Source organism: Leguminivora glycinivorella, chromosome Z (assembly GCF_023078275.1).
Source record: "Leguminivora glycinivorella isolate SPB_JAAS2020 chromosome Z, LegGlyc_1.1, whole genome shotgun sequence".
Classification (NCBI taxonomy): Eukaryota; Metazoa; Arthropoda; class Insecta; order Lepidoptera; family Tortricidae; genus Leguminivora; species Leguminivora glycinivorella.
This window is the reverse complement of record NC_062998.1, coordinates 18597275-18616444: the sequence shown is the minus strand read 5'-3', so window position 1 is coordinate 18616444 and position 19170 is coordinate 18597275. Positions and strand designations below refer to the sequence as shown.

The 19170-nt window shown below is 37.5% G+C and overlaps 1 protein-coding gene across 1 annotated transcript in view; it reads right to left on the bottom strand.

Moving 5' to 3' along the window:
- Positions 1-15232: 15232 nt before the first annotated feature.
- Positions 15233-19170, bottom strand: part of LOC125241472 (elongation factor 1-alpha 2) — a 38307-nt gene continuing 34369 nt past the window's right edge. Inside the window, exons 8-11 of the mRNA XM_048149983.1 lie at positions 19025-19114; positions 18167-18287; positions 16574-16740; positions 15233-15868 (exon numbers count right to left, since the gene is read on the bottom strand). Coding sequence (XP_048005940.1) covers positions 15797-15868; positions 16574-16740; positions 18167-18287; positions 19025-19114 — 450 coding nt within the window. The 3' untranslated portion in view covers positions 15233-15796. The remainder of the gene's footprint in view (positions 15869-16573; positions 16741-18166; positions 18288-19024; positions 19115-19170) is intronic.

The window sequence follows — 19170 nt, the reverse complement described above, 5'->3', positions numbered from 1 at the left end:
AGAAACCTCTTTAGCTAGGACCCAAGGTGCGGTCCCGACACTTTTGCACCGATTTACCTCTGTTAGTGAGACAAAACAGACCTCTATAACTGAGATTAGCCTTTTCGATTTTTTAGTCACATTTCCTTCTATTAGTGAGACAGATTGTGTATTTTACCTCTATTACTGAGACTATATTTAAAATTAAATCTCAGCTTTAAATAAAAAAATTTAAAATGTATATTCACTTAATTGTTTGTTAAGAATTTTATAGAAATTTACCTCTGTATCTGAGATACAGTCAATCTATGACCTCTGTAACTTGGACTTTAATCATCTCATCAATTTAAAAATCTATTTCCATATTTTTAATAATTCTTAGGCCATCTGTAAATTACGCGATTGATTCTTTGTGTTTCGGTGAGTTAAGGGTTTACTTGTTTATTTTAAGTAATTAAAACTAAAATTTCGATTTGTAACATAAAATTTATAAAAAATTTATAACTTTCATAATATAACATTTCTATGACACAATGACATTAAAAGTGTTATATTTTATTTAAAGACAAGGCTTTTTTACCTTTTCTTTTAGTATGCAACTAATAATAACTACATGAAAAACACCTTATCACCTCTATAACTGACACATCCCCCTATTTTGGCCTCTATTAGTGATACCCTCTGTAAGTGAGACAAACATTGTATTATACCTATCTAACTGAGACCCTGAATAAGTGGAATACCTCTTTAAGTGAGATAAATTTTGTCGTCCCTTGAAGTCTCACTTATCCAGGTTTCACTGTACTATGAGTTATTTAATATGGGAATTTGAGTTAAGAGTTAATATAATAAGAGATTAACTGCGGACTCGATCGTCACCGTCAAGATGCCCATTTCGTTATTTTGCCACCAAGTGATCTTAGTGCTTTGAAGTTCGCTCACCATCTGTGTCACCACCACTCACAAAATTGCGCCTCTCTGAAACGTTTTGCGCCTTTGGCTTAATGAGGAACTCCGCTTTGGACTATCGGGTAGACTCATATTTTTGCATTTGGATAGCGACATAACTTTGTCGTTCGCCGCACAACAATGTGGTTCGTCAAGGGCTAGAATCCTCCTGTTATGGCGCCCTAGAAACAGCGCCCTTATAAACGCCCTTATGTTGAAAATGTGGTGCAACTTTCCACTTAATCTGAATTACAAATCTAGATTTTCAATAGTGGATCCATTCCCGACTCCTCTCGCAGTTTTGTGACATGTGCGCGCCCACGCAACGTATAATTTTTTTGTATGGATTTATCCACATTCTCGATTTTGGCGCCCCCTTACCATGTGGCGCCTAGAGCGGCCGCTCCACTCGCTCTACCCTTAATCCGGCCCTGCTTAGACCTATATATATAGGGACCCGACATGTTGTTCTATGCCATAGATTTATATATATTAAGCTAGATTGAGTTGTTAAGCCAAAAACTTTTACTAGTCTGACAAGAACGCCTTTCTGCACCGGTGATAAAGTTCAATTTAGTATGGCAAAAAAGTGTGAGCTCAGTCCCTATTGTACCATGTTTAGCGGCCCAAATGTCATTGTCAGTGAGTTCCAAAATCCAAAGACAGGGGACAGCGGAATCACATTTTTTGCCATACTAAATTGAACCTTATTACTGAGACAAAAAGGTGACCGTTTTCGCTATTCTGAACTATCGAAAACGGTCCACATGAGAGGGCATTGTTTGGGCTGGTGTCCCTCTCGCACGTGTGGCCAGTGTTAATGAGCCATAACATAATAGTAGTATTTATATATATATATATATATATATACCTGACTTTATAACTTCTTATATTATTTTTTATAGTGTTATATTCAAACTAGGGTTTCGATATATTTCAAAGAATTGGAAAATAATTACAATGTAATTACAATGTAATTATTTTGATGCCAATAAATCAAAGATTTGTATAATTAAAAACGACGTTCACTGAATAATGTTGACATTGTCAGTAAGTGCGAGAGGGACACCAGCCCAAACAATGACCTCTCATGTGGACACACTTTTTGACCTAACTACACAATCTAGTTTAATAATTCTAAATCTATGATGAGTTCAGACGGGATATGTTCTATAAAAAGTCGTATAAATTAAAATAATTAATTTTGTACGAGAACAACACCGAACGACCACGGGCGCGCCTTCTGCCGCAGCTGCGGTGCTTTACTCAGGCCACACGCTACAACCATACCGAGCGCATCGATCAGCCGCTTAGTTCCTACGCGCGCCAATAGATGGCGCTTTCGCTATATTGGGAAACGGGACAATGACGTCATCTTTTTCGTGCATGCTGCCCGTAGTAACGAGTTATTAGACGTTATCACGTCAAAAATATTGATCTAATATTAAGAGCCCTTATTCCTTTGAGCGCTCATCAAATTCGTGAAATAGCCATCGATAGATGGCGTTGACGCTCGGTACGCGAGCACCGGCAACGCAACGCGTGTTTCAACACAGGCAAGAATAATCTTGATAGTTTTGAATTTAATCGCTAGTAACAATTCTTTTGGTTTTACATGAGGACTTTTTTTAAAGTTTACAAGAGATAAGAATAGATTATGAAAACTTCCACCCATAAGGGCGTAAAAATGGGGTGCAAGTTTGTAGGGGGATGATTTTTTTTGTTATAGACTTGAAATTAGGGAATAAGAGAAAAGTGATTTCAGCAGCGTTTTTGGATACTCTTCTCCTAAGGGGGTAAAAATGGAAAAATCACCAACTATCATCATGATGGAGAAGGGGGGAGGGGTGGGGTTGAAACATATTACTTTTTTTGTTTCTCTGTGCTACAGTCACCGTCATAAAGGAGTGATGAGATTTCTATACCTAGTCGCTATAGATCGTTCGACAATTTCGTATGACATTTCAAAGAGTATATGACAAGGTACAGAAATCATCACTTATTTATGCCGGTGACTGTACACTGTATGGATAGTAGTGGTAAACGGTAGTAAACAAAAATCATATTTCGGCGCTATTATTTTAGGGTTCTGTGCCTCAAACAGGAAAAAGGAATTATTGGATCACTCGTGCCTCTGTCTCTCCGTCTGTCACAGCCAATTTTCTCTAAAACTACTGAACCGATTTACTGTAATTTTGCATACATATGTTGTTCCTTTGACCCAAAGACTAATATCATCATCTTCCTTGCGTTATCCGGCATTTGCCACGGCTTTTGGGATCCTGGGGTCCGCTTTGTCAACTAATCCCAAGGTTTGTACTAAATAGAGTAGAGATATTGTATTAAATAATTTTTAGTCAAGTAAGATAAGATTTTTAGGCCAGTAAGTAAGATTTCATTATTATTGTCAGCCAGTTTAAAATAGGCCAAAAATGTAATATGACGTGATTAATAACGCCCCTTAACTATAGGGTAACCAGAACCACACTTCAGGACTTGAATTATCTCCTGACAGTCCTGACCTTGGACCTCATCTAGATCGATTCTGCTCGTCAGCCAAATCTAATGAGCCCAAACATGGTGGAGTTAGGATGAGTAGAATAGCAGTTCTGTTGACCATCTCCTGACAGTCCTGACTCCATCATGAGACCTTGGACCTCATCTAGATCGATTCTGCTCGTCAGCCCAAATCCAATGAGCCCAAACATGGTGGAGTTCCGATGAGTAGAATAGGAGTTCTGTTGACCATCTCCTGACTCCATCATGAGACCTTGGACCTCATCTAGATCGATTCTGCTCGTCAGCCCGAATCTAATGAGCCCAAACATGGTGGGAGTTAGGATGAGTAGAATAGCAGTTCTGTTGACCATCTCCTGACTCCATCATGAGACCTTGGACCTCATCTAGATCGATTCTGCTCGTCAGCCCAAATCCAATGAGCCCAAACACGGCGGAGTTATGATGAGTAGAGTAGCAGTTCTGTTGACCATCTCCTGACTCCATCATGAGAACCAGAACCTCGTCCTAGTCCCGAAATATAGTAAAAATTCAAACTCTCATCAGATTTCAAGTAAAAATTGAAATCCATATAACCATCTGAAATGCAAATAGATTTCTAAAATTGCATGTATTAAAATCAGGCGGACCGTATGCTTGTTTGCCACCGACAGGATCAAGATTTGTTTAGTCGCAGTATACAGCATTTCTCGGAACTATCTAGCTGCTTACGAAAGCAAGGAGCGCCGGACGATCGAACGCAGGTTCGTTGTCTACGAGCGCTTGGCGCAGACTGAGCAGTGAGCGGGCCCGTGTCAGCACAGTGTATTTTATTCGAATTTTAGGTGCTTTAAAAAAAAATGTCTATCGACAGAAAGGTATGTCCTATATGTATGATTTTTTTTTATTATGTCAACAAGAAGTTCTAGTTTAGGATATTTTTGTTTAAGAGTTACAATATACGCAGGAACTGCAGGAAAAATATATAATGTAAAGCTCTTTTTATCGAAAAAATGGGGAAGACACGGAAGGTTATTTATCCTCCATTTCAAATAAATCTTAAAATGTCAAACGTTGATTACCTCGTATAGGATATAATAAATAGGATTGTGATCATTTATTACCCCAAATGACATTTTTAACAGCACAATCACGATTCGAAACGAGTTGTTGTCCCACTATGAAATTTGAAAACGTCTTCCGAAAAAGCTGATTTTTTTGAAGTATAAAAAGACATATTTTAAAATATTATCCAATTATTACCTAGCTTAAGATATGTTCTTTTAGGAACATTATCAGTTTTTTAATAATCATTTATAGTTTCTTTATAATTTTGAATGAAAAAGGCTACATTTTGCCAAAAACGCTCGTCTTTAGGAATAAGGCCTCTTAAGAGGGTGCGCCCACGGGCGACTTTTTGAAGCGACTTTTTTGTCGCGACCATGGGCTGGTATGAAAGTGCGCTCACGATGCGACGCAACTTTTCATACAAACACGTAAGTCGCCGAGCAACTTTGTCGCCCGTGGGCGCGCTCCCTTAAATACATACAATCAAAGAGCATTGAATCACTACGTTTTACTATATACATGCCAAGTTTCATGCTTTCTGCCAGACCGGACTGTACATCTGGTTAAGAACTCGTACTATTAATGGTTTTCCCGCAACGAAATGATATTGCCCTGGATTTCCAGTCGATGTGTAGTGTAGACTGCCATCTCTTGACACAGGCTTAAAACTTTTGAACCTCAGTTTTGACAATTTGGCTAGCTGAGCGTACCCCAAAGGTGTAATGCAAGAATTTTAAGATTCTTGGTGTAATGCCATCTAGGCCACCGTACCTTTTTCTGTATGGTCACACCTCGGACCCTGTGGCGATCAAATATATATGAAACAGGCGCGTTCCTAGCACACATTCTAAGCTCGTGTAGGTGAACGCGTACCATGCTTGTATGTACTCTGCGGCGGCGCCACCTTAATGAAATTCAACTAATTATATGTTAAAGTGATGTTCGTAAGACGTACAGTATGTACGTGTAATGTTATGACTGTACCTGTAGCGGAAAATGAAATAATGGGCTTTTATTGTGGCGCCGCTGCAGAGCATGCTCTGCAGCGGCGCCACTCAGTTCTCATAGATAGAAGTTACATCATCTACTTTTTTCTTATAGAAATTGATGTACCAATCCTGTTTATTATGTACGTATGGAAAAAATCACTATAACTTAGTAAATTTATGTACTTTCAGTAATTCCGCATTCCGCCTGAACGGTATGAGATAGTATGTAAGGAGGTGTACCTACGGGTAAGCGAGAGGGAGATATATTCCTTCCCGCGCTTCCGCGCTCGGCGCGATTTGCTCTGGGTTTCAATAATTATTATTAAATTTATGCCCCTGTTGTACACTCTGCTTTTCACTTCGATTGCGAAGAATTAATTATATTTTTCTCGGCAATTTACACCACGAAATTGTCGGAAAGCGAAAGAACATAATACATAACCAACTCCCGCTAACTTTTTTTTTCAACATGTAATTAGAGTTTCAGACGCTTGGTTTTTTGCCAAGTCAAACATTTTTTTAACGATAAGTAATCGAATCCTATTTTATTTGATTTACTGAATTTAATGACAGAAAATACGGAATTCTAATAAATTGTAGCAAAAATAAAATTGTGCAATATGTTTTAACTGTTTGTCTCTTGAGACCGATTTCCTTAGTCTTAAAATAGTCTTAACAGACAGTCTTAAAACTAATAACTTGATAAAATCATAATCAGTACAGAAATCAGATCGAGTGCACGGATTTCCATACAATTTCGCGACTGTCCACACACACTCTTGTTTTTTATGATTATGAATTTGAAGGCTTCCCACAGACAGTCTTAAAAATTCATAATCTTAAAAAAAACTTGTATGCAATCTGACTGTTCAGATCTGTCAGTGTCTTGTCAGTGTCAGTTTGAACTGTCAGATTGCATACAAGTTTTTTTTAAGATTATGAATTTTTAAGACTGTCTGTGGGAAGCGTAAGACTGTCTGTTGCCGGTCTAAGACCAAGGAAATCGGTCTCAAGAGACAAACAGTTAAAAAATATTGCACAATTTTACTTTTGCTACAATTTATTAGAATTCCGTATTTTCTTTCATTAAATTTAGTTAATCAAATAAAATAGGATTCGATTACTTATCGTTAAAAAAACTGTTAGACTTGGCAAAAAAAACCAAGCGTCTGAAACTCTTGATCACATGTTGAAAAAAAAAGTTGGCGGGAGTTGGTTATTATGTATTATGTTCTTTCGCTTTACGACAATTTCGTGGTGTAAATTGCCGAGAAAAATATAATTAATTCCTCGCAATCGAAGTGAAAAGCAGAGTGTACAACAGGGGCATAAATTTAATAATAATTATTGAAACCCAGAGCAAATCGCGCCGAACGCGGAAGCGCGGGAAGGAATATATCTCCCTCTCGCTTACCCGTAGGTACACCTCCTTACATACTATCTCATACCGTTCAGGCGGAATGCGGAATTACTGAAAGTACATAAATTTACTAAGTTATAGTGTTTTTTTCCATACGTACATAATAAACAGCATTGGTACATCAATTTCTATAAGAAAAAAGTAAATGATGTAACTTCTATCTATGAGAACTGAGTGGCGCCGCTGCAGAGCATGCTCTGCAGCGGCGCCACAATAAAATCCCATTATTTCATTTCCCGCTATAGGTACAGTCATAACATTACACGTACATACTGTACGTCTTACGAACATCATTTTAACATATAATTAGTTGAATTTCATTAAGGTGGCGCCGCCGCAGAGTAGCACACAAATATTTAATATTTAAAAAATGAAAGTTACAAGTTACAAGCAGAAGTTTTTTTCCAACTTGTCATATTAGACATTGACTACCACTTGTAAATGGGTGAATCAACTTTTCTTTGCCAGCAAAATTACGCATACTTCGACTACATGTGGTCAGAAAATTTAATTTGTATTTAGTGTAATTAGTTTATACTTATTATATTAAAAACAGATATACAAGCTATGCAATACATCATGTTTTTATAGGATTTGATAGATAGATAGATAAATCATTTATTTGGCAAACTGCAAACACACACAATATACAGATTAAAGAAGACACACAAATTAATCGCAACATAATAAAAAGAGACAGCAATAAAATGAATAAAAGACGAAAAAAAAACAAACAAACAATAGTAAAAAATAAAAGTACAGAATACAACTGTGTGCGTTGCAGCAGGACAAAAGGGTCTCGGCTCAGTGATACGCTTCGCTCTTTCGACCAAAGCACTGATTTTCTGCCGGAACCTAGGTCACATCAGAGTATAATTATATTTAAGTTTTATTGCCAACGTTAAATCGTAAACAAATGTAAACAAATGTATAGTGTATAGTGTAAGTGTTATGTGCATATCATGAGTTGTTTTCTGAATGATGTAAATGTTAAATGTGTATGGTGTAAAGTAGCAGGTAACTTCACACGTGTAGACCGATTGTAAGCCTCCTAAGACTATCGTTGTTCCCACCAAATCATATCCGGAAATCTGCAACCAAGTACCCGAATGGAATACCATTTGCTTGCTTTTCGAGGAGAATTTTTTTAAAACGAATATTAAAAGATTTTTTGGATTTAAGCTCTCTTAAAGGTGGGGGGATATCATTCCAGCACTTGGTCGCAAGATATCTGAAACAACCGGTAAAAGCAATCGTCCTATGAGGATGTGTTTCTAAAATGCAACGTCGAGTGGGTCTAGTGCCGTGTCGATGATGAAAAGAAGATTTATTTATTTTAGAATATAGATACTCAGGTGATTTGCAATTTATAACACTGAAGAGAAGACAAGCAAGGTGTAAATGTCTTCGTGATGCCATGTTTAGAGTCGAACATTTGTTCAAGTACGGCGTGATATGGCTCCTTGGAGGAATTGTGTAGCAATACCGATAACAAGCGTTTTGGACTCTTTGAATTAATCTACGAGTTTTCTGCTGCAGACGAGGTCCGTACACCACATCGCCGTAGTTTAGCTTTGACAGTATGAGCGATTCACATAATGTCAGACGAACTTGTTCATTTAAAAAGCTTCTCACACGGTACAATATCTTCAGTCTAAAAAAACATGATTTAACCAACTGTGTGACGTGCTTTTCAAACTTTAACTGACTGTCAATTATTATGCCCAAGTTTCTGGCCTCTACTACTCGCTCAATTGGTGAGCCTTTAATATTAAGTTGAGGATTGCCATCTAATACTCGCGAAATCTGAATTTTACTTCCCAAAATCATGAACTTGGACTTCGTAGGGTTTAGCAGCAGACTGTTTTTTTCGGCCCAAACAGAAATTCTGTTGAGATCTTCATTGATTTTTTCAATTGAGTCACTAAATTCACTAGGACGGGCCGAGTAATACATCTGAACATCATCAGCAATATCAGCATACAAGTGATATTGACAATGCTCAATAACGTTAACAATGTCAGCGCTATATATAATGAAAAGCAGAGGACCGAGAATGGAACCCTGTGGAACTCCGCGATATAGAGGTTTGCTATTTTATTACTTTATTTCGAGCAGTGACCCAGTGGACATAGCTGTCCCTCACTTTTGTATGAAAAACCGGCCAAGAGCGAGTCGGACTCGCCCACCGAGGGTTCCGTACAAACTTTCAATGGTAAAAATAATCATTACTCATATTCATATTCATTTATTTGTAACGCCATTTTACACGTCAAGATTTGATTTAAAAAAATAATATTCATACAACAACTTAGAGAATAATTAGACAGAAGATTGAAATTACAAAAAGTTAGGCAATATTCACATAAAAAATGCACAAAAATATTTTTCTAATTAGGTAATAAAAATTTTTAAGCGATACTTAAAGTTCGACACACTAGGCGCTTCAACCACATATTGCGGCAATTTATTTTTCCCCTCACTAGCTCGGAAACACGTGTTTTGTCCTTCAATACCAGCGGGTAAAAACCCATTTTATCCACTAGTGGATAAAGTAATTAGACCTTGAATATAGTCATTTTTTATGCTTTAAAATTAATAAAAGTGAGTGAATCTAGTGATGACGATGATTTACCACCTGTGGAACTACTGGAAGCAGTGATAAACGCGCTTTTTGCGTTGTACTTTCCTCGCTATAGTTAGGGGAAAAGTTTTGTGTTACACTCGGGTGCAAATGTATTTTACTTCTCGTGCAGTGTTAAAAAACTCGCAAGTTCAGGAGTCTATTTTCGAACCACTCGCTTCGCTCGTGGTTCAACTATAGAATCCTTTCACTTGCTCGTTTTTCAATTCCACACTCGCCGTTAAAATACAACTTTGCACCCTTGTATGACAAATAACTAATAGACGGCAGGGTCCATCACATGTGTTAATTTGTTGGATTTCGCCAATTTACGGTCGATACCTACTATAACTTTCCGGCATTTCGAGTGTTGTACTTGGAACACATGTTGTTCGTTTTGTCACAGAATATATAATAGTACAAGTACAGAAGTCTCACTCCTTTGATGTTCACAAAATGCCGCCATTCTAAATTCTTACCTACATTAACAAACGGACCGCACGCGAGCAGCCAACATTGAATTTTATTGCGCCGCGCGAAGGTCGTCGCCAATGAATGGGCCGCGAACTCGCGGCCGCTGACATGTACACTGACATAACTCTAATACTAAATTGAATATACTCTAAGGCCGTTTTCACATTATCCGATCCGATATCGGATGTCGAACCGACATCCTACATCCGATAAACGCTTCCGATAATGTCGGATGTAGGTCCGATAAAACGCATTGTTCCAAATCAATGAAGTATGATTTCTTATATATTAACTATTGTATACGTTACTTAAGTAAGTGGCCATTAGTTCCGAAACACACGATTACACATCTCAAAGACAATTATTTTTGGAAAAAATATGAAAAATAAGTTCGTCAGTTATGCTGTTTTTGTAAAATTTTGTTAGTTATGTTCTTTTTGTTAGAAAATAAAACAAGTTTCTATAGAAATTATGTTTTGTATTCTATCATTAATCTTACTAAACTAGTGGATCTACTTTAATCTTCACATCCGCTGCTGTTGTCATCGTTATCTACCTCCAGAGACGACGATTCTTGACACGTATTATACAAAATTGATTAGTAGTATTGATGGCTCGATGGTTTGACCAAAAACTGCATCAATTTTCTCAAGTCGCCTACTTTGTGAAGATTAAGAGGAAGTGAAAACTCATAAGCACGTTTTAAATTGATGTTCTTGGGCATTTTCTTAATTTTTAAAAATTTTAGCAATATTCTTTAGGGTAAGACTATTCAACGATTCTGGGATGAAATGTTATTTCCACTTATTTTTAAGATGTGAAAGAAACTTCTGGATAGGTTACGTACATCAAACGCGATAGTTTTGTTTCCATTTTTTTACAATCGTACACTTATTTGCCAGTTACATAACCTAAAACGTTACGTAAGCTAAAAAGAGTTCACAGTTATGTTCTTTTTGTAAAAAACAATGTAGATATGTAGTTTTTGCAAAATGGGTATATTTTTGGGGACTGAGTGTGGACAATTGGGGTCATTTTTGGACACTATCTTTTGCTCTACGTATAGATCCTGCTTAGACGAATGCTATGATACCAAAAACTCAAATCCGCAAAAAATGTTAGTTATGTTGTTTTTGTAAACATGCCTTCATTTTGTATCAAAAAATATTTAAAAAATAATTTATATTTAATAATTATAAGCACTATATTCCAAATATTATATTGTAAAATTAAAATAACGAACATAAAAAATATTCAGTGTCAGGCAAAATAAATAATTTTACATTCAACTATATATATATTATTATATATATATTAATAATATATATTGTAAATAATATTGCTATACTTGTCAATAGTTGTCATGCTTTCTAAATTTATTTTTCTCACTGCACCCACATTCGCGAATTTCTGTTTGGCCCTACGGTTGACTGATAGAGAATGCCTTAAGGCATTAAGTCCGCCATTTGTACTTTTTTCCAATTGTGCAATAAAGTTTAAATAAATAAATATATCTACTAAAAGATGAAAAAACTAGTATCCGCAATTCGGACCGATGCATTACAACCTTTTTTTTTTCAATGGAAATTGTCAACTAATTTGAATTTCGATCAATTAACAGCTGTTTAATAGACGCCATTTTCGTCACGCACACTACTACATACGTATACCTACATTATATACGCACACAAACAAATATTATCGGCCGACAACTGGCGGGGGGTCCGGCATGCCAAAAATAGTCGGAAGCGTCCTGCCGATATCGGCAGTTCGATGGTGCCTCGGACAAAAACTGTTGTAGGAGAGTGCCATCGGCATTAAATCCGCAATTTTTGCGTTTTATATCGTTTTTTAGTAATAATGATCTATTAAATACATAAATGAAGACCTGGAAGCGCATAAATATTACATTTTACGTCCTTCCTACATCCGATATCGGATCGGATAATGTGAAAACGGCCTAAGGTAGAGCAGAGTCTAACTGGGGAAGTATACCTCCGCTTTACAAAAGACCGCAGTCAAGTAGCACTAGACCTTACTCATTGTTGTGTTCCTGCCAGTGAGTAAGGCAGCCAGAGCTCAACGAGGGTGCGGTATGCTGACAACGGAAGTAATTAGGACAATAGATTGTCCTTTGTGTCGTCGGCACCCAGGCCCCTTCTAAGTACAGATTCGTACAAGTTTCTAATGAGTCGAGTCGGCAACGCACATGTGCCACTCCTTGAGTGGCAGGCGTCCATAGGTTACAGTGACCGCTTTCCATCAGGCGAACCGTATGCCTGTTTGCCACCTACGTGGTACAAAAAAAACTCTCGACGAATTCACCTTAAACATTAAAAACTAAATCAAAATCGATTGATTCGTTCGGGAGCTTCATAGCCACAGACATACGAGTACAGACATGTCAAGCGTCAAACCTATTATTATTATAACACTCCGTCGTTTTTGCGTTGGTGGTTAAAAACAAGAAACCTCCTTCAAAACTATAATAAAACACAACTTTTTAAGAAAATTGGTCAAGTGCGAGTCGGATTTCGACATTTCCATACAAAAAGGTCATGAGCGCCTGACGACATGTAATGGCAACGTACACTAAATTTCGTACTACATATAAAGATTTTGCGTATATTTTGGAAACTATAAGAGATAGAGCAAATAGACTTCAGATTTTGGTTGTCGGTGGCACAATTTTTTTGTTTTCGTATATATACACCTTTTTTTGGACCTATGTGGGCAATATTATGGTCAGTGAAGTTCTAAACGGTCTTAAGCGCCTCCTTTTTAGTAGGAACTTGAGTCATTTTGGAAAAAGATTTTTTTTTAACAATTTCTAAAGCAAAACGAAACAGAAATTGATTTCTTTATACCTGTCCAACGCGCTTACACAATTTTAAGTCGTTTAGTAACTACTTGCAGCGGCAGTGAGTGAAATTCGTAATCTGAGTTTTTTTCTCTTAAGTCCGACTTACGCTTGACTGTAGATTTCTAATAGGTTTTCCTGTAATCTACAGGTAGAGGGCTATCTCGTGTATTTTTTTGAAAATTTTACGCTAAGTAGTTTCGGAGATAAGGGGGGGGGAATGGTCATTTTTGCTTATTTTCTTAAATTACTTCTAAATTACCAAAATAAAAAATATAAAAAAAATATATTTCAGATGCTGATAAAATGCCCTTTCATTTGATATGTAACACAATATAGTTTTAATAACTTTGATTTTTAATTTTCAATTTTACCCCCCAAAAGTGACCCCTGTGATTAAATTTCATCTAATTAAATTACATGTCCGTCTTTGGGCCACAGGTGTGCCATACGTGAGCCAAATTTCAAGTAAATCGGTCCAGTAGTTTCGGAGAAATCGGCTGTGACAGAGGGACAGACAGACACGCGAGTGATCCTTTGAGGTACGGAACCCTAAAAAGTGTCTCTTCCACTGGGTCACATATAGATTTAATTGTAAATGTTTTTTTTTAATTATTCCCTTAATGTAAAATAAAAATAAGGATCTTTATTCACGATGGCCAGGTTAAAACTCACAAAAGTAGAGCTAATAATAAGTATGGGCAATTCTTGCAAAAAGTAAGAAAAAGTTGATTCACCCAAATTGTAACTTGTAGCTTCGAGAAATGGGCGTCGCCATTCATTAAAGGTTTTGCCTTATGATTTTTTTCCTCTATGTTTTCCTCTCAAATGTGATGAAAAATATTGTGTGTAACTCAGGAGGTAAGGATTTTGTAAACTGGTGTCTACAGCGTGTGGATTCCATACGGGCGAATAATGTATCCAGTTATAGTATCTGATTATACGAATTGTGTACTATAATCATTTTGTTAAAAAGTGTTTTAACCCCCGACGCAAAAACGAAGGGGTGTTATAAGTTTGACGTGTCTGTCTGTCTGTCTGTCTGTTTGTCTGTCTGTGTGTGTGTGTCTGTCTGTGGCATCGCAGCTCCCGAACGGATGAACCGATTTTGATTTAGTTTTTTTTGTCTGAAAGCAGAGTTAGTCGTTAGCCGTTATGTTTCATGAAAATCGGTCCACTATGTCACGGTCGGGGGGGGGGTTTTCAAAATTTTAATTTTGTGGTTAGGTTATAACTATAAACTGAAATCCAGCTCCAGCTTTGAACATTTATTAATTAAGAGTAATTATTTTTTTAAATCTGACCAAGCAGCAATGTACCCCGTCCAACTTCATACGTTGACATAAACGTCATGTCGTAGTGACGTTTAGGTAGGTAGTAGTAGGTATGGAGATTAGAAATATTATACTTCTATTCTCCCTGGGTAGTAGGTACGCTAATTGATGTGGACGTAATACATTGCGTGCTGAATTATTATGTATGAAAAAAAAATATTTCATCTATTAAAAAAAAACAGGTAGTTAGGCTTCTTAGGTCCGATACTAATCGTTACTAAGATATTCGCCCGTATGGAATACACACGCTGTATAACTCTCTCCAGCCTGCGGTTGTCGCGAGTTATTAACACTCGTTGACAAAATCTTCCTTACCTCCCTTATTATCAAGATAGCCTTTACCAGTTGGTGTGGTGACTATTACATATTTACCGCGAGGACGAAAATTGAATCTTGAACGAAGCGAAGGTCAAAGAAATAATGGTCACTTTTATACCAGTAGCTTCTTTATTGGTTTATCGGGATCAAAGGTCTTTACAAAAAATATTGAAAACACATTACAAAGTTACATTATTAGCTTAAAATGAGTTTTTGTGTAAGAAGTTGTACATTTGCTATGTATCATAAAATTTGAAAAGAATAACGTAATGGATTTATTGCTTTGAATTATTAAACCCTACACAATAATGACGTTAGTCAGTTATCCAAAATTATGTTTATGAAATGATAAATATGATTCAAGTATATATAACTAATAACAAAGCCTAACATTCAATTATCTACAGCTGACAGTTTACCAATTGTTAAGAGACGTTTAACGTCCCATGCGATGCGACTGATCAAGTACGACAGGGAACAGATTTATAATCAACGAACCCTTTTCTTTTTATTCGTGATGTTACATTCATTTACTCCTCTGCTACATTAATGAAACTAGAATGAATCAAGTAACTGTTACTCAATTTTTCTATTACTTAAGTACCACTATGTGCATAACAAATTTATATAACTAGTAAACAATAAAAATCCTGGAGGTAGACAGCAATATATCCAATAAATATTTGAGTAATATAATAGTGATAACGAACGATAAAGTAACGTAATATAATAATGATAACTTTACATCTAGCAATTGGACAGAAAAGAGGTTAAATGCTATAATAGTCCTATGATGTTTAGAGTTTTTGATGAGACTGAGCTCAGCATAAATGAAATATTTGAAGAAAAATCGCTTTTAGTCGTGCGAGTTAGCGATTTTTGAGTTGTGACGTGGCTTAACAATTCAACCACAATACCATTGGTTTTCCTTCTGAACTCCTTGCGATGAAAAAACAAAACGTAACGAGCTTGCAGATATGGAAACTCAAACTTCGAGAGTAACTTACGACTAAAATAATCACAAATACATAAACTTAACACGTAAGCGTAACTAAAACGAACTAACTTTAACAATATCGTGCTATGATAAATGCATAATTGAGGGATGAGCGTGATGTCACCAGTGAAGAAGCTCCGATGGGTAAGGGAGGCTACGTGGGAGTGGCCCGCCCTGGCGGCGGGGTGTGGGGGGGTGACCGGAACCGAACAGAGGAGCACGACGGAACGAGGCGTTGCGCAGCGGACGATGTTTACCGCCTGCACTAATATATTTAAGCTGCTCCATAGTTATTTCTTCTTCTGGGCCTTCTCGGCCGCCTTCGTGATTTTTCCAGTGGTAACTTCTTTGAAGTTGACACTCTATAATAAATACAAGAAATCAATTAACACATAGAAAAAGTAGTATGCAATATGGTGCCTAAATTGCCAGTAGCTGGTCCCTCTCTAATAACTGGCTACCAATGCCATATAATTATGTAGTGTAGTGGATTATTCAGTTATACAAATTATACTTGTTAATATAGGCTCACCTAGCAGCTACCAGTTTAGTTCCAATTGTCCCCATTCTAGCCTACTAAATCCTGCAATCAACTACAAATTCCGAATAAAGAATTTAGTGCAGTCGCAACAGAAGATCGAGGTACAGGTCCCATAGTAAAACTTGCTCAGAGGGGCCTGTATATTCATAGAGTAAAATAAAATATTTATTGCAGGGGCCCATTTCTCAAAACTGAAAATTACAAGCGGAAGTCTCTTTCCAACTTATTAGTACTTATTAGTAGACATTGACTACCGCTTGTAAATTGTAATATGTAGCTTCGAGAAATGGGCCCCGGGTCCTTATAAACCCTGTAGACGTACCCCCTTATTCATGTTTATGATAACTTTTGTGAACGTTTGTTCACTAAAGTTATCAAGCCGGCAAAGTTCGTTTGTCCCTTTCTATCACACTAATACATCGGAAAGGGACAAATGAACTTTATCGACTTGATAACTTTAGTGGATGAATAAGGGGGGTAGAGTATAAGGACATATAACGAAATGTAGAGATGAGATTACAAGTACCTTGATGACGCCGACGGCGACGGTCTGGCGCATGTCGCGCACGGCGAAGCGGCCGAGCGGCGGGAACTCCGAGAACGACTCCACGCACAGCGCCTTGGTCGGCACCAGCGTCACAATCGCCGCGTCGCCAGACTTTATCGACTTGGGATCTACCTCTGTAGTTTTGCCTAATCATTAAAAACCAATCATTAGTTAACAAACGTGGACCATTTTAACTCTTTCTCCATTATAATTATTTAAATGACGATAAAAATGTACTTTGGATCATTTACCTACAATTTTGTTTATCGGTAGTACTCTAAGGGAATGTGTTGCGTTCACACGTTGTAGGTTTTGGTAGGTAATTCAAATTCCAGAAAGAGGCTCAAAGGTTTGGCTTCGAGTACGTCAAAGTCAAATGCCAGGAACTCGGTTTAAGCACAGTATAATAAAGATTATTATCATACAGTATGGCCACTCCCGCTCCCCGCTGAAAGTGCCGCCCACCCCCTCTCGGTTACCTCAGAGTTACCGTCTGTCAAAAACGCGAACAGTCGACCTGTCATATGTCACTCATACAAGCATAGTACGCGTTCACCTACACGAGCTTACACTGTGTGCTAGGTACGCGCCTCTTTCATATATTTAATCGCCAGTGTCCGAGGTGTGGTTTAAGTATGCTGCAGGTAGATAAAGAAGAGTACTTTTTTTTTTAATCTAAAACACGGAAGTATTTTAAATTCAAATTAATCAAAATGGCGACAGTGGAAATATTATATTTACATGGAAAACTAGAGATTTCGCTATTTGTACTGAGAAGTTGGGGGCGTCAGCTTTTGTTTTCTTTTCATTCAACCTAATCGTTCATTAAACCTAAGTCGATTAAGAAATCGACGACGACGACGACGAATCGTGAATACAGAATACAGGTGGAATGAGTTTGGTGTGTTTGAGAAGGTGTATTATATATAATTTTTAAGAAAAAAAAAACCGCCTTCCTTTGGGGTTCTGGTGATAAATACTTTCAAATGTTGGATTATGTTATCAATTCGTCTGTATATTTTTTAATGTTTGTTATTCGATATCTCCGTCATTTCTGAACCAATTTTGAAGTTTGGATGATTCTGAAGTACTTACAGATGATAATGATTATCAGAACGGAACTCTAACCAGGGTCGGCTCACTCTTCATCAGCAGTTCCACAGCACCAAATGTCACTGTTCTGGACGTAAGTGCATGCTGTTCTTATAAAAATACCATAGTCACTATAAGTGTGCCGTTCAGATTTGAGGAGTTCCGTTCTGACCATCATCAGCAGTTCCACTGCACCAAATGTCACTGTTCCGTACGTAAATGCATGCTGTTCCTTTAAAAACACAAAAATCACCATATGTATGCCTTTCAGATTTGAGGAGTTCCCTCGATTTCTCCAGGATCCCATCATCAGAACTGGGTTCAGAGAAAAATGGGACCAATCTGTATTGTAAATTTTCAAAATCGGTCCAGTAACGACGGAGATATCGAAGAACATTAAAAAAAAAACCAGCCGAATTGAGAACCCCTTCCCTTGAGATTTGGAAGGCGGTTAAAAAGAAGTTTAAGAAGTGTATATACCGGTTCGGCGGTCGCACTTCTCCTTGATCTCGGCGAACTTGCAGGCGATGTGCGCCGTGTGGCAGTCCAGCACAGGCGTGTAGCCGTTGCTGATCTGTCCCGGGTGGTTCAACACGATCACCTGCGCAGAAAACAATCTAGGTTCATAGCTGATAATATTAGAGTAGATAGGCCTAAAACTTACGGTAATACATTTTTATGGTAATACAATTTTATACTAATTTGTCAAACAAAATGTCATTGCTAAGCCTCTGTAATCGTTCTACTGTCTCTTTTGTTTGCTATTGAAGCGCTTAATTCAGGTTACCTAATTACGATAATTTTTCTTACTATTCTATCGGGTTACGGTACCTAATAACATTTTTTCCGAGAGATGACAAGCCTGTGCAAATTGTATTTCGTTAAACATACACGCAAACAGTGGGTAATGCGGGGTCAATATTGTGCAAACTGCAAACGTGGTGGCTTCTTATCAGCGGAGACTATTATTTTGTTGACTTAAAATGACAATACTATGACTACCTACATTTATTTCCCTAATTAAGTGGTACCTAATGTTTAGAATGTTACTTTTTATTCACTAGAAGACACTTAATTAAAAATCATGTAGTAGACGAGACTTAACTGACCTGACCTGAGGCCACTAAGATTTAGTGATTTTGGGCTAGAGTTGAAGTGAAATGGAAACAATCTTATTTTAAACTCCTCTGGGTGCCCCATACGAATTATTAGTTATACTTATCCTTATGTTGTATTTTTGAAATGTGCATAAAGCAGAGTTAGCGGGTAGACAGGCGCAGCGGCGGTGTAAGTACGTTGTAGATGTAGGTGTAGGTGTATCAGTAACGGGTGAACAACCTGCGCGGTGAAGTCGGCGGCGCCCTTGGGGGGCGAGTTCTTGGAGTCGCCGGCCACGTAGCCGCGGCGCAGCTCCTTAACTGACACGTTCTGAAATGCACAAACTTGCCTTCACTTTCTATTGCATCACCTTAATTAACTATTTC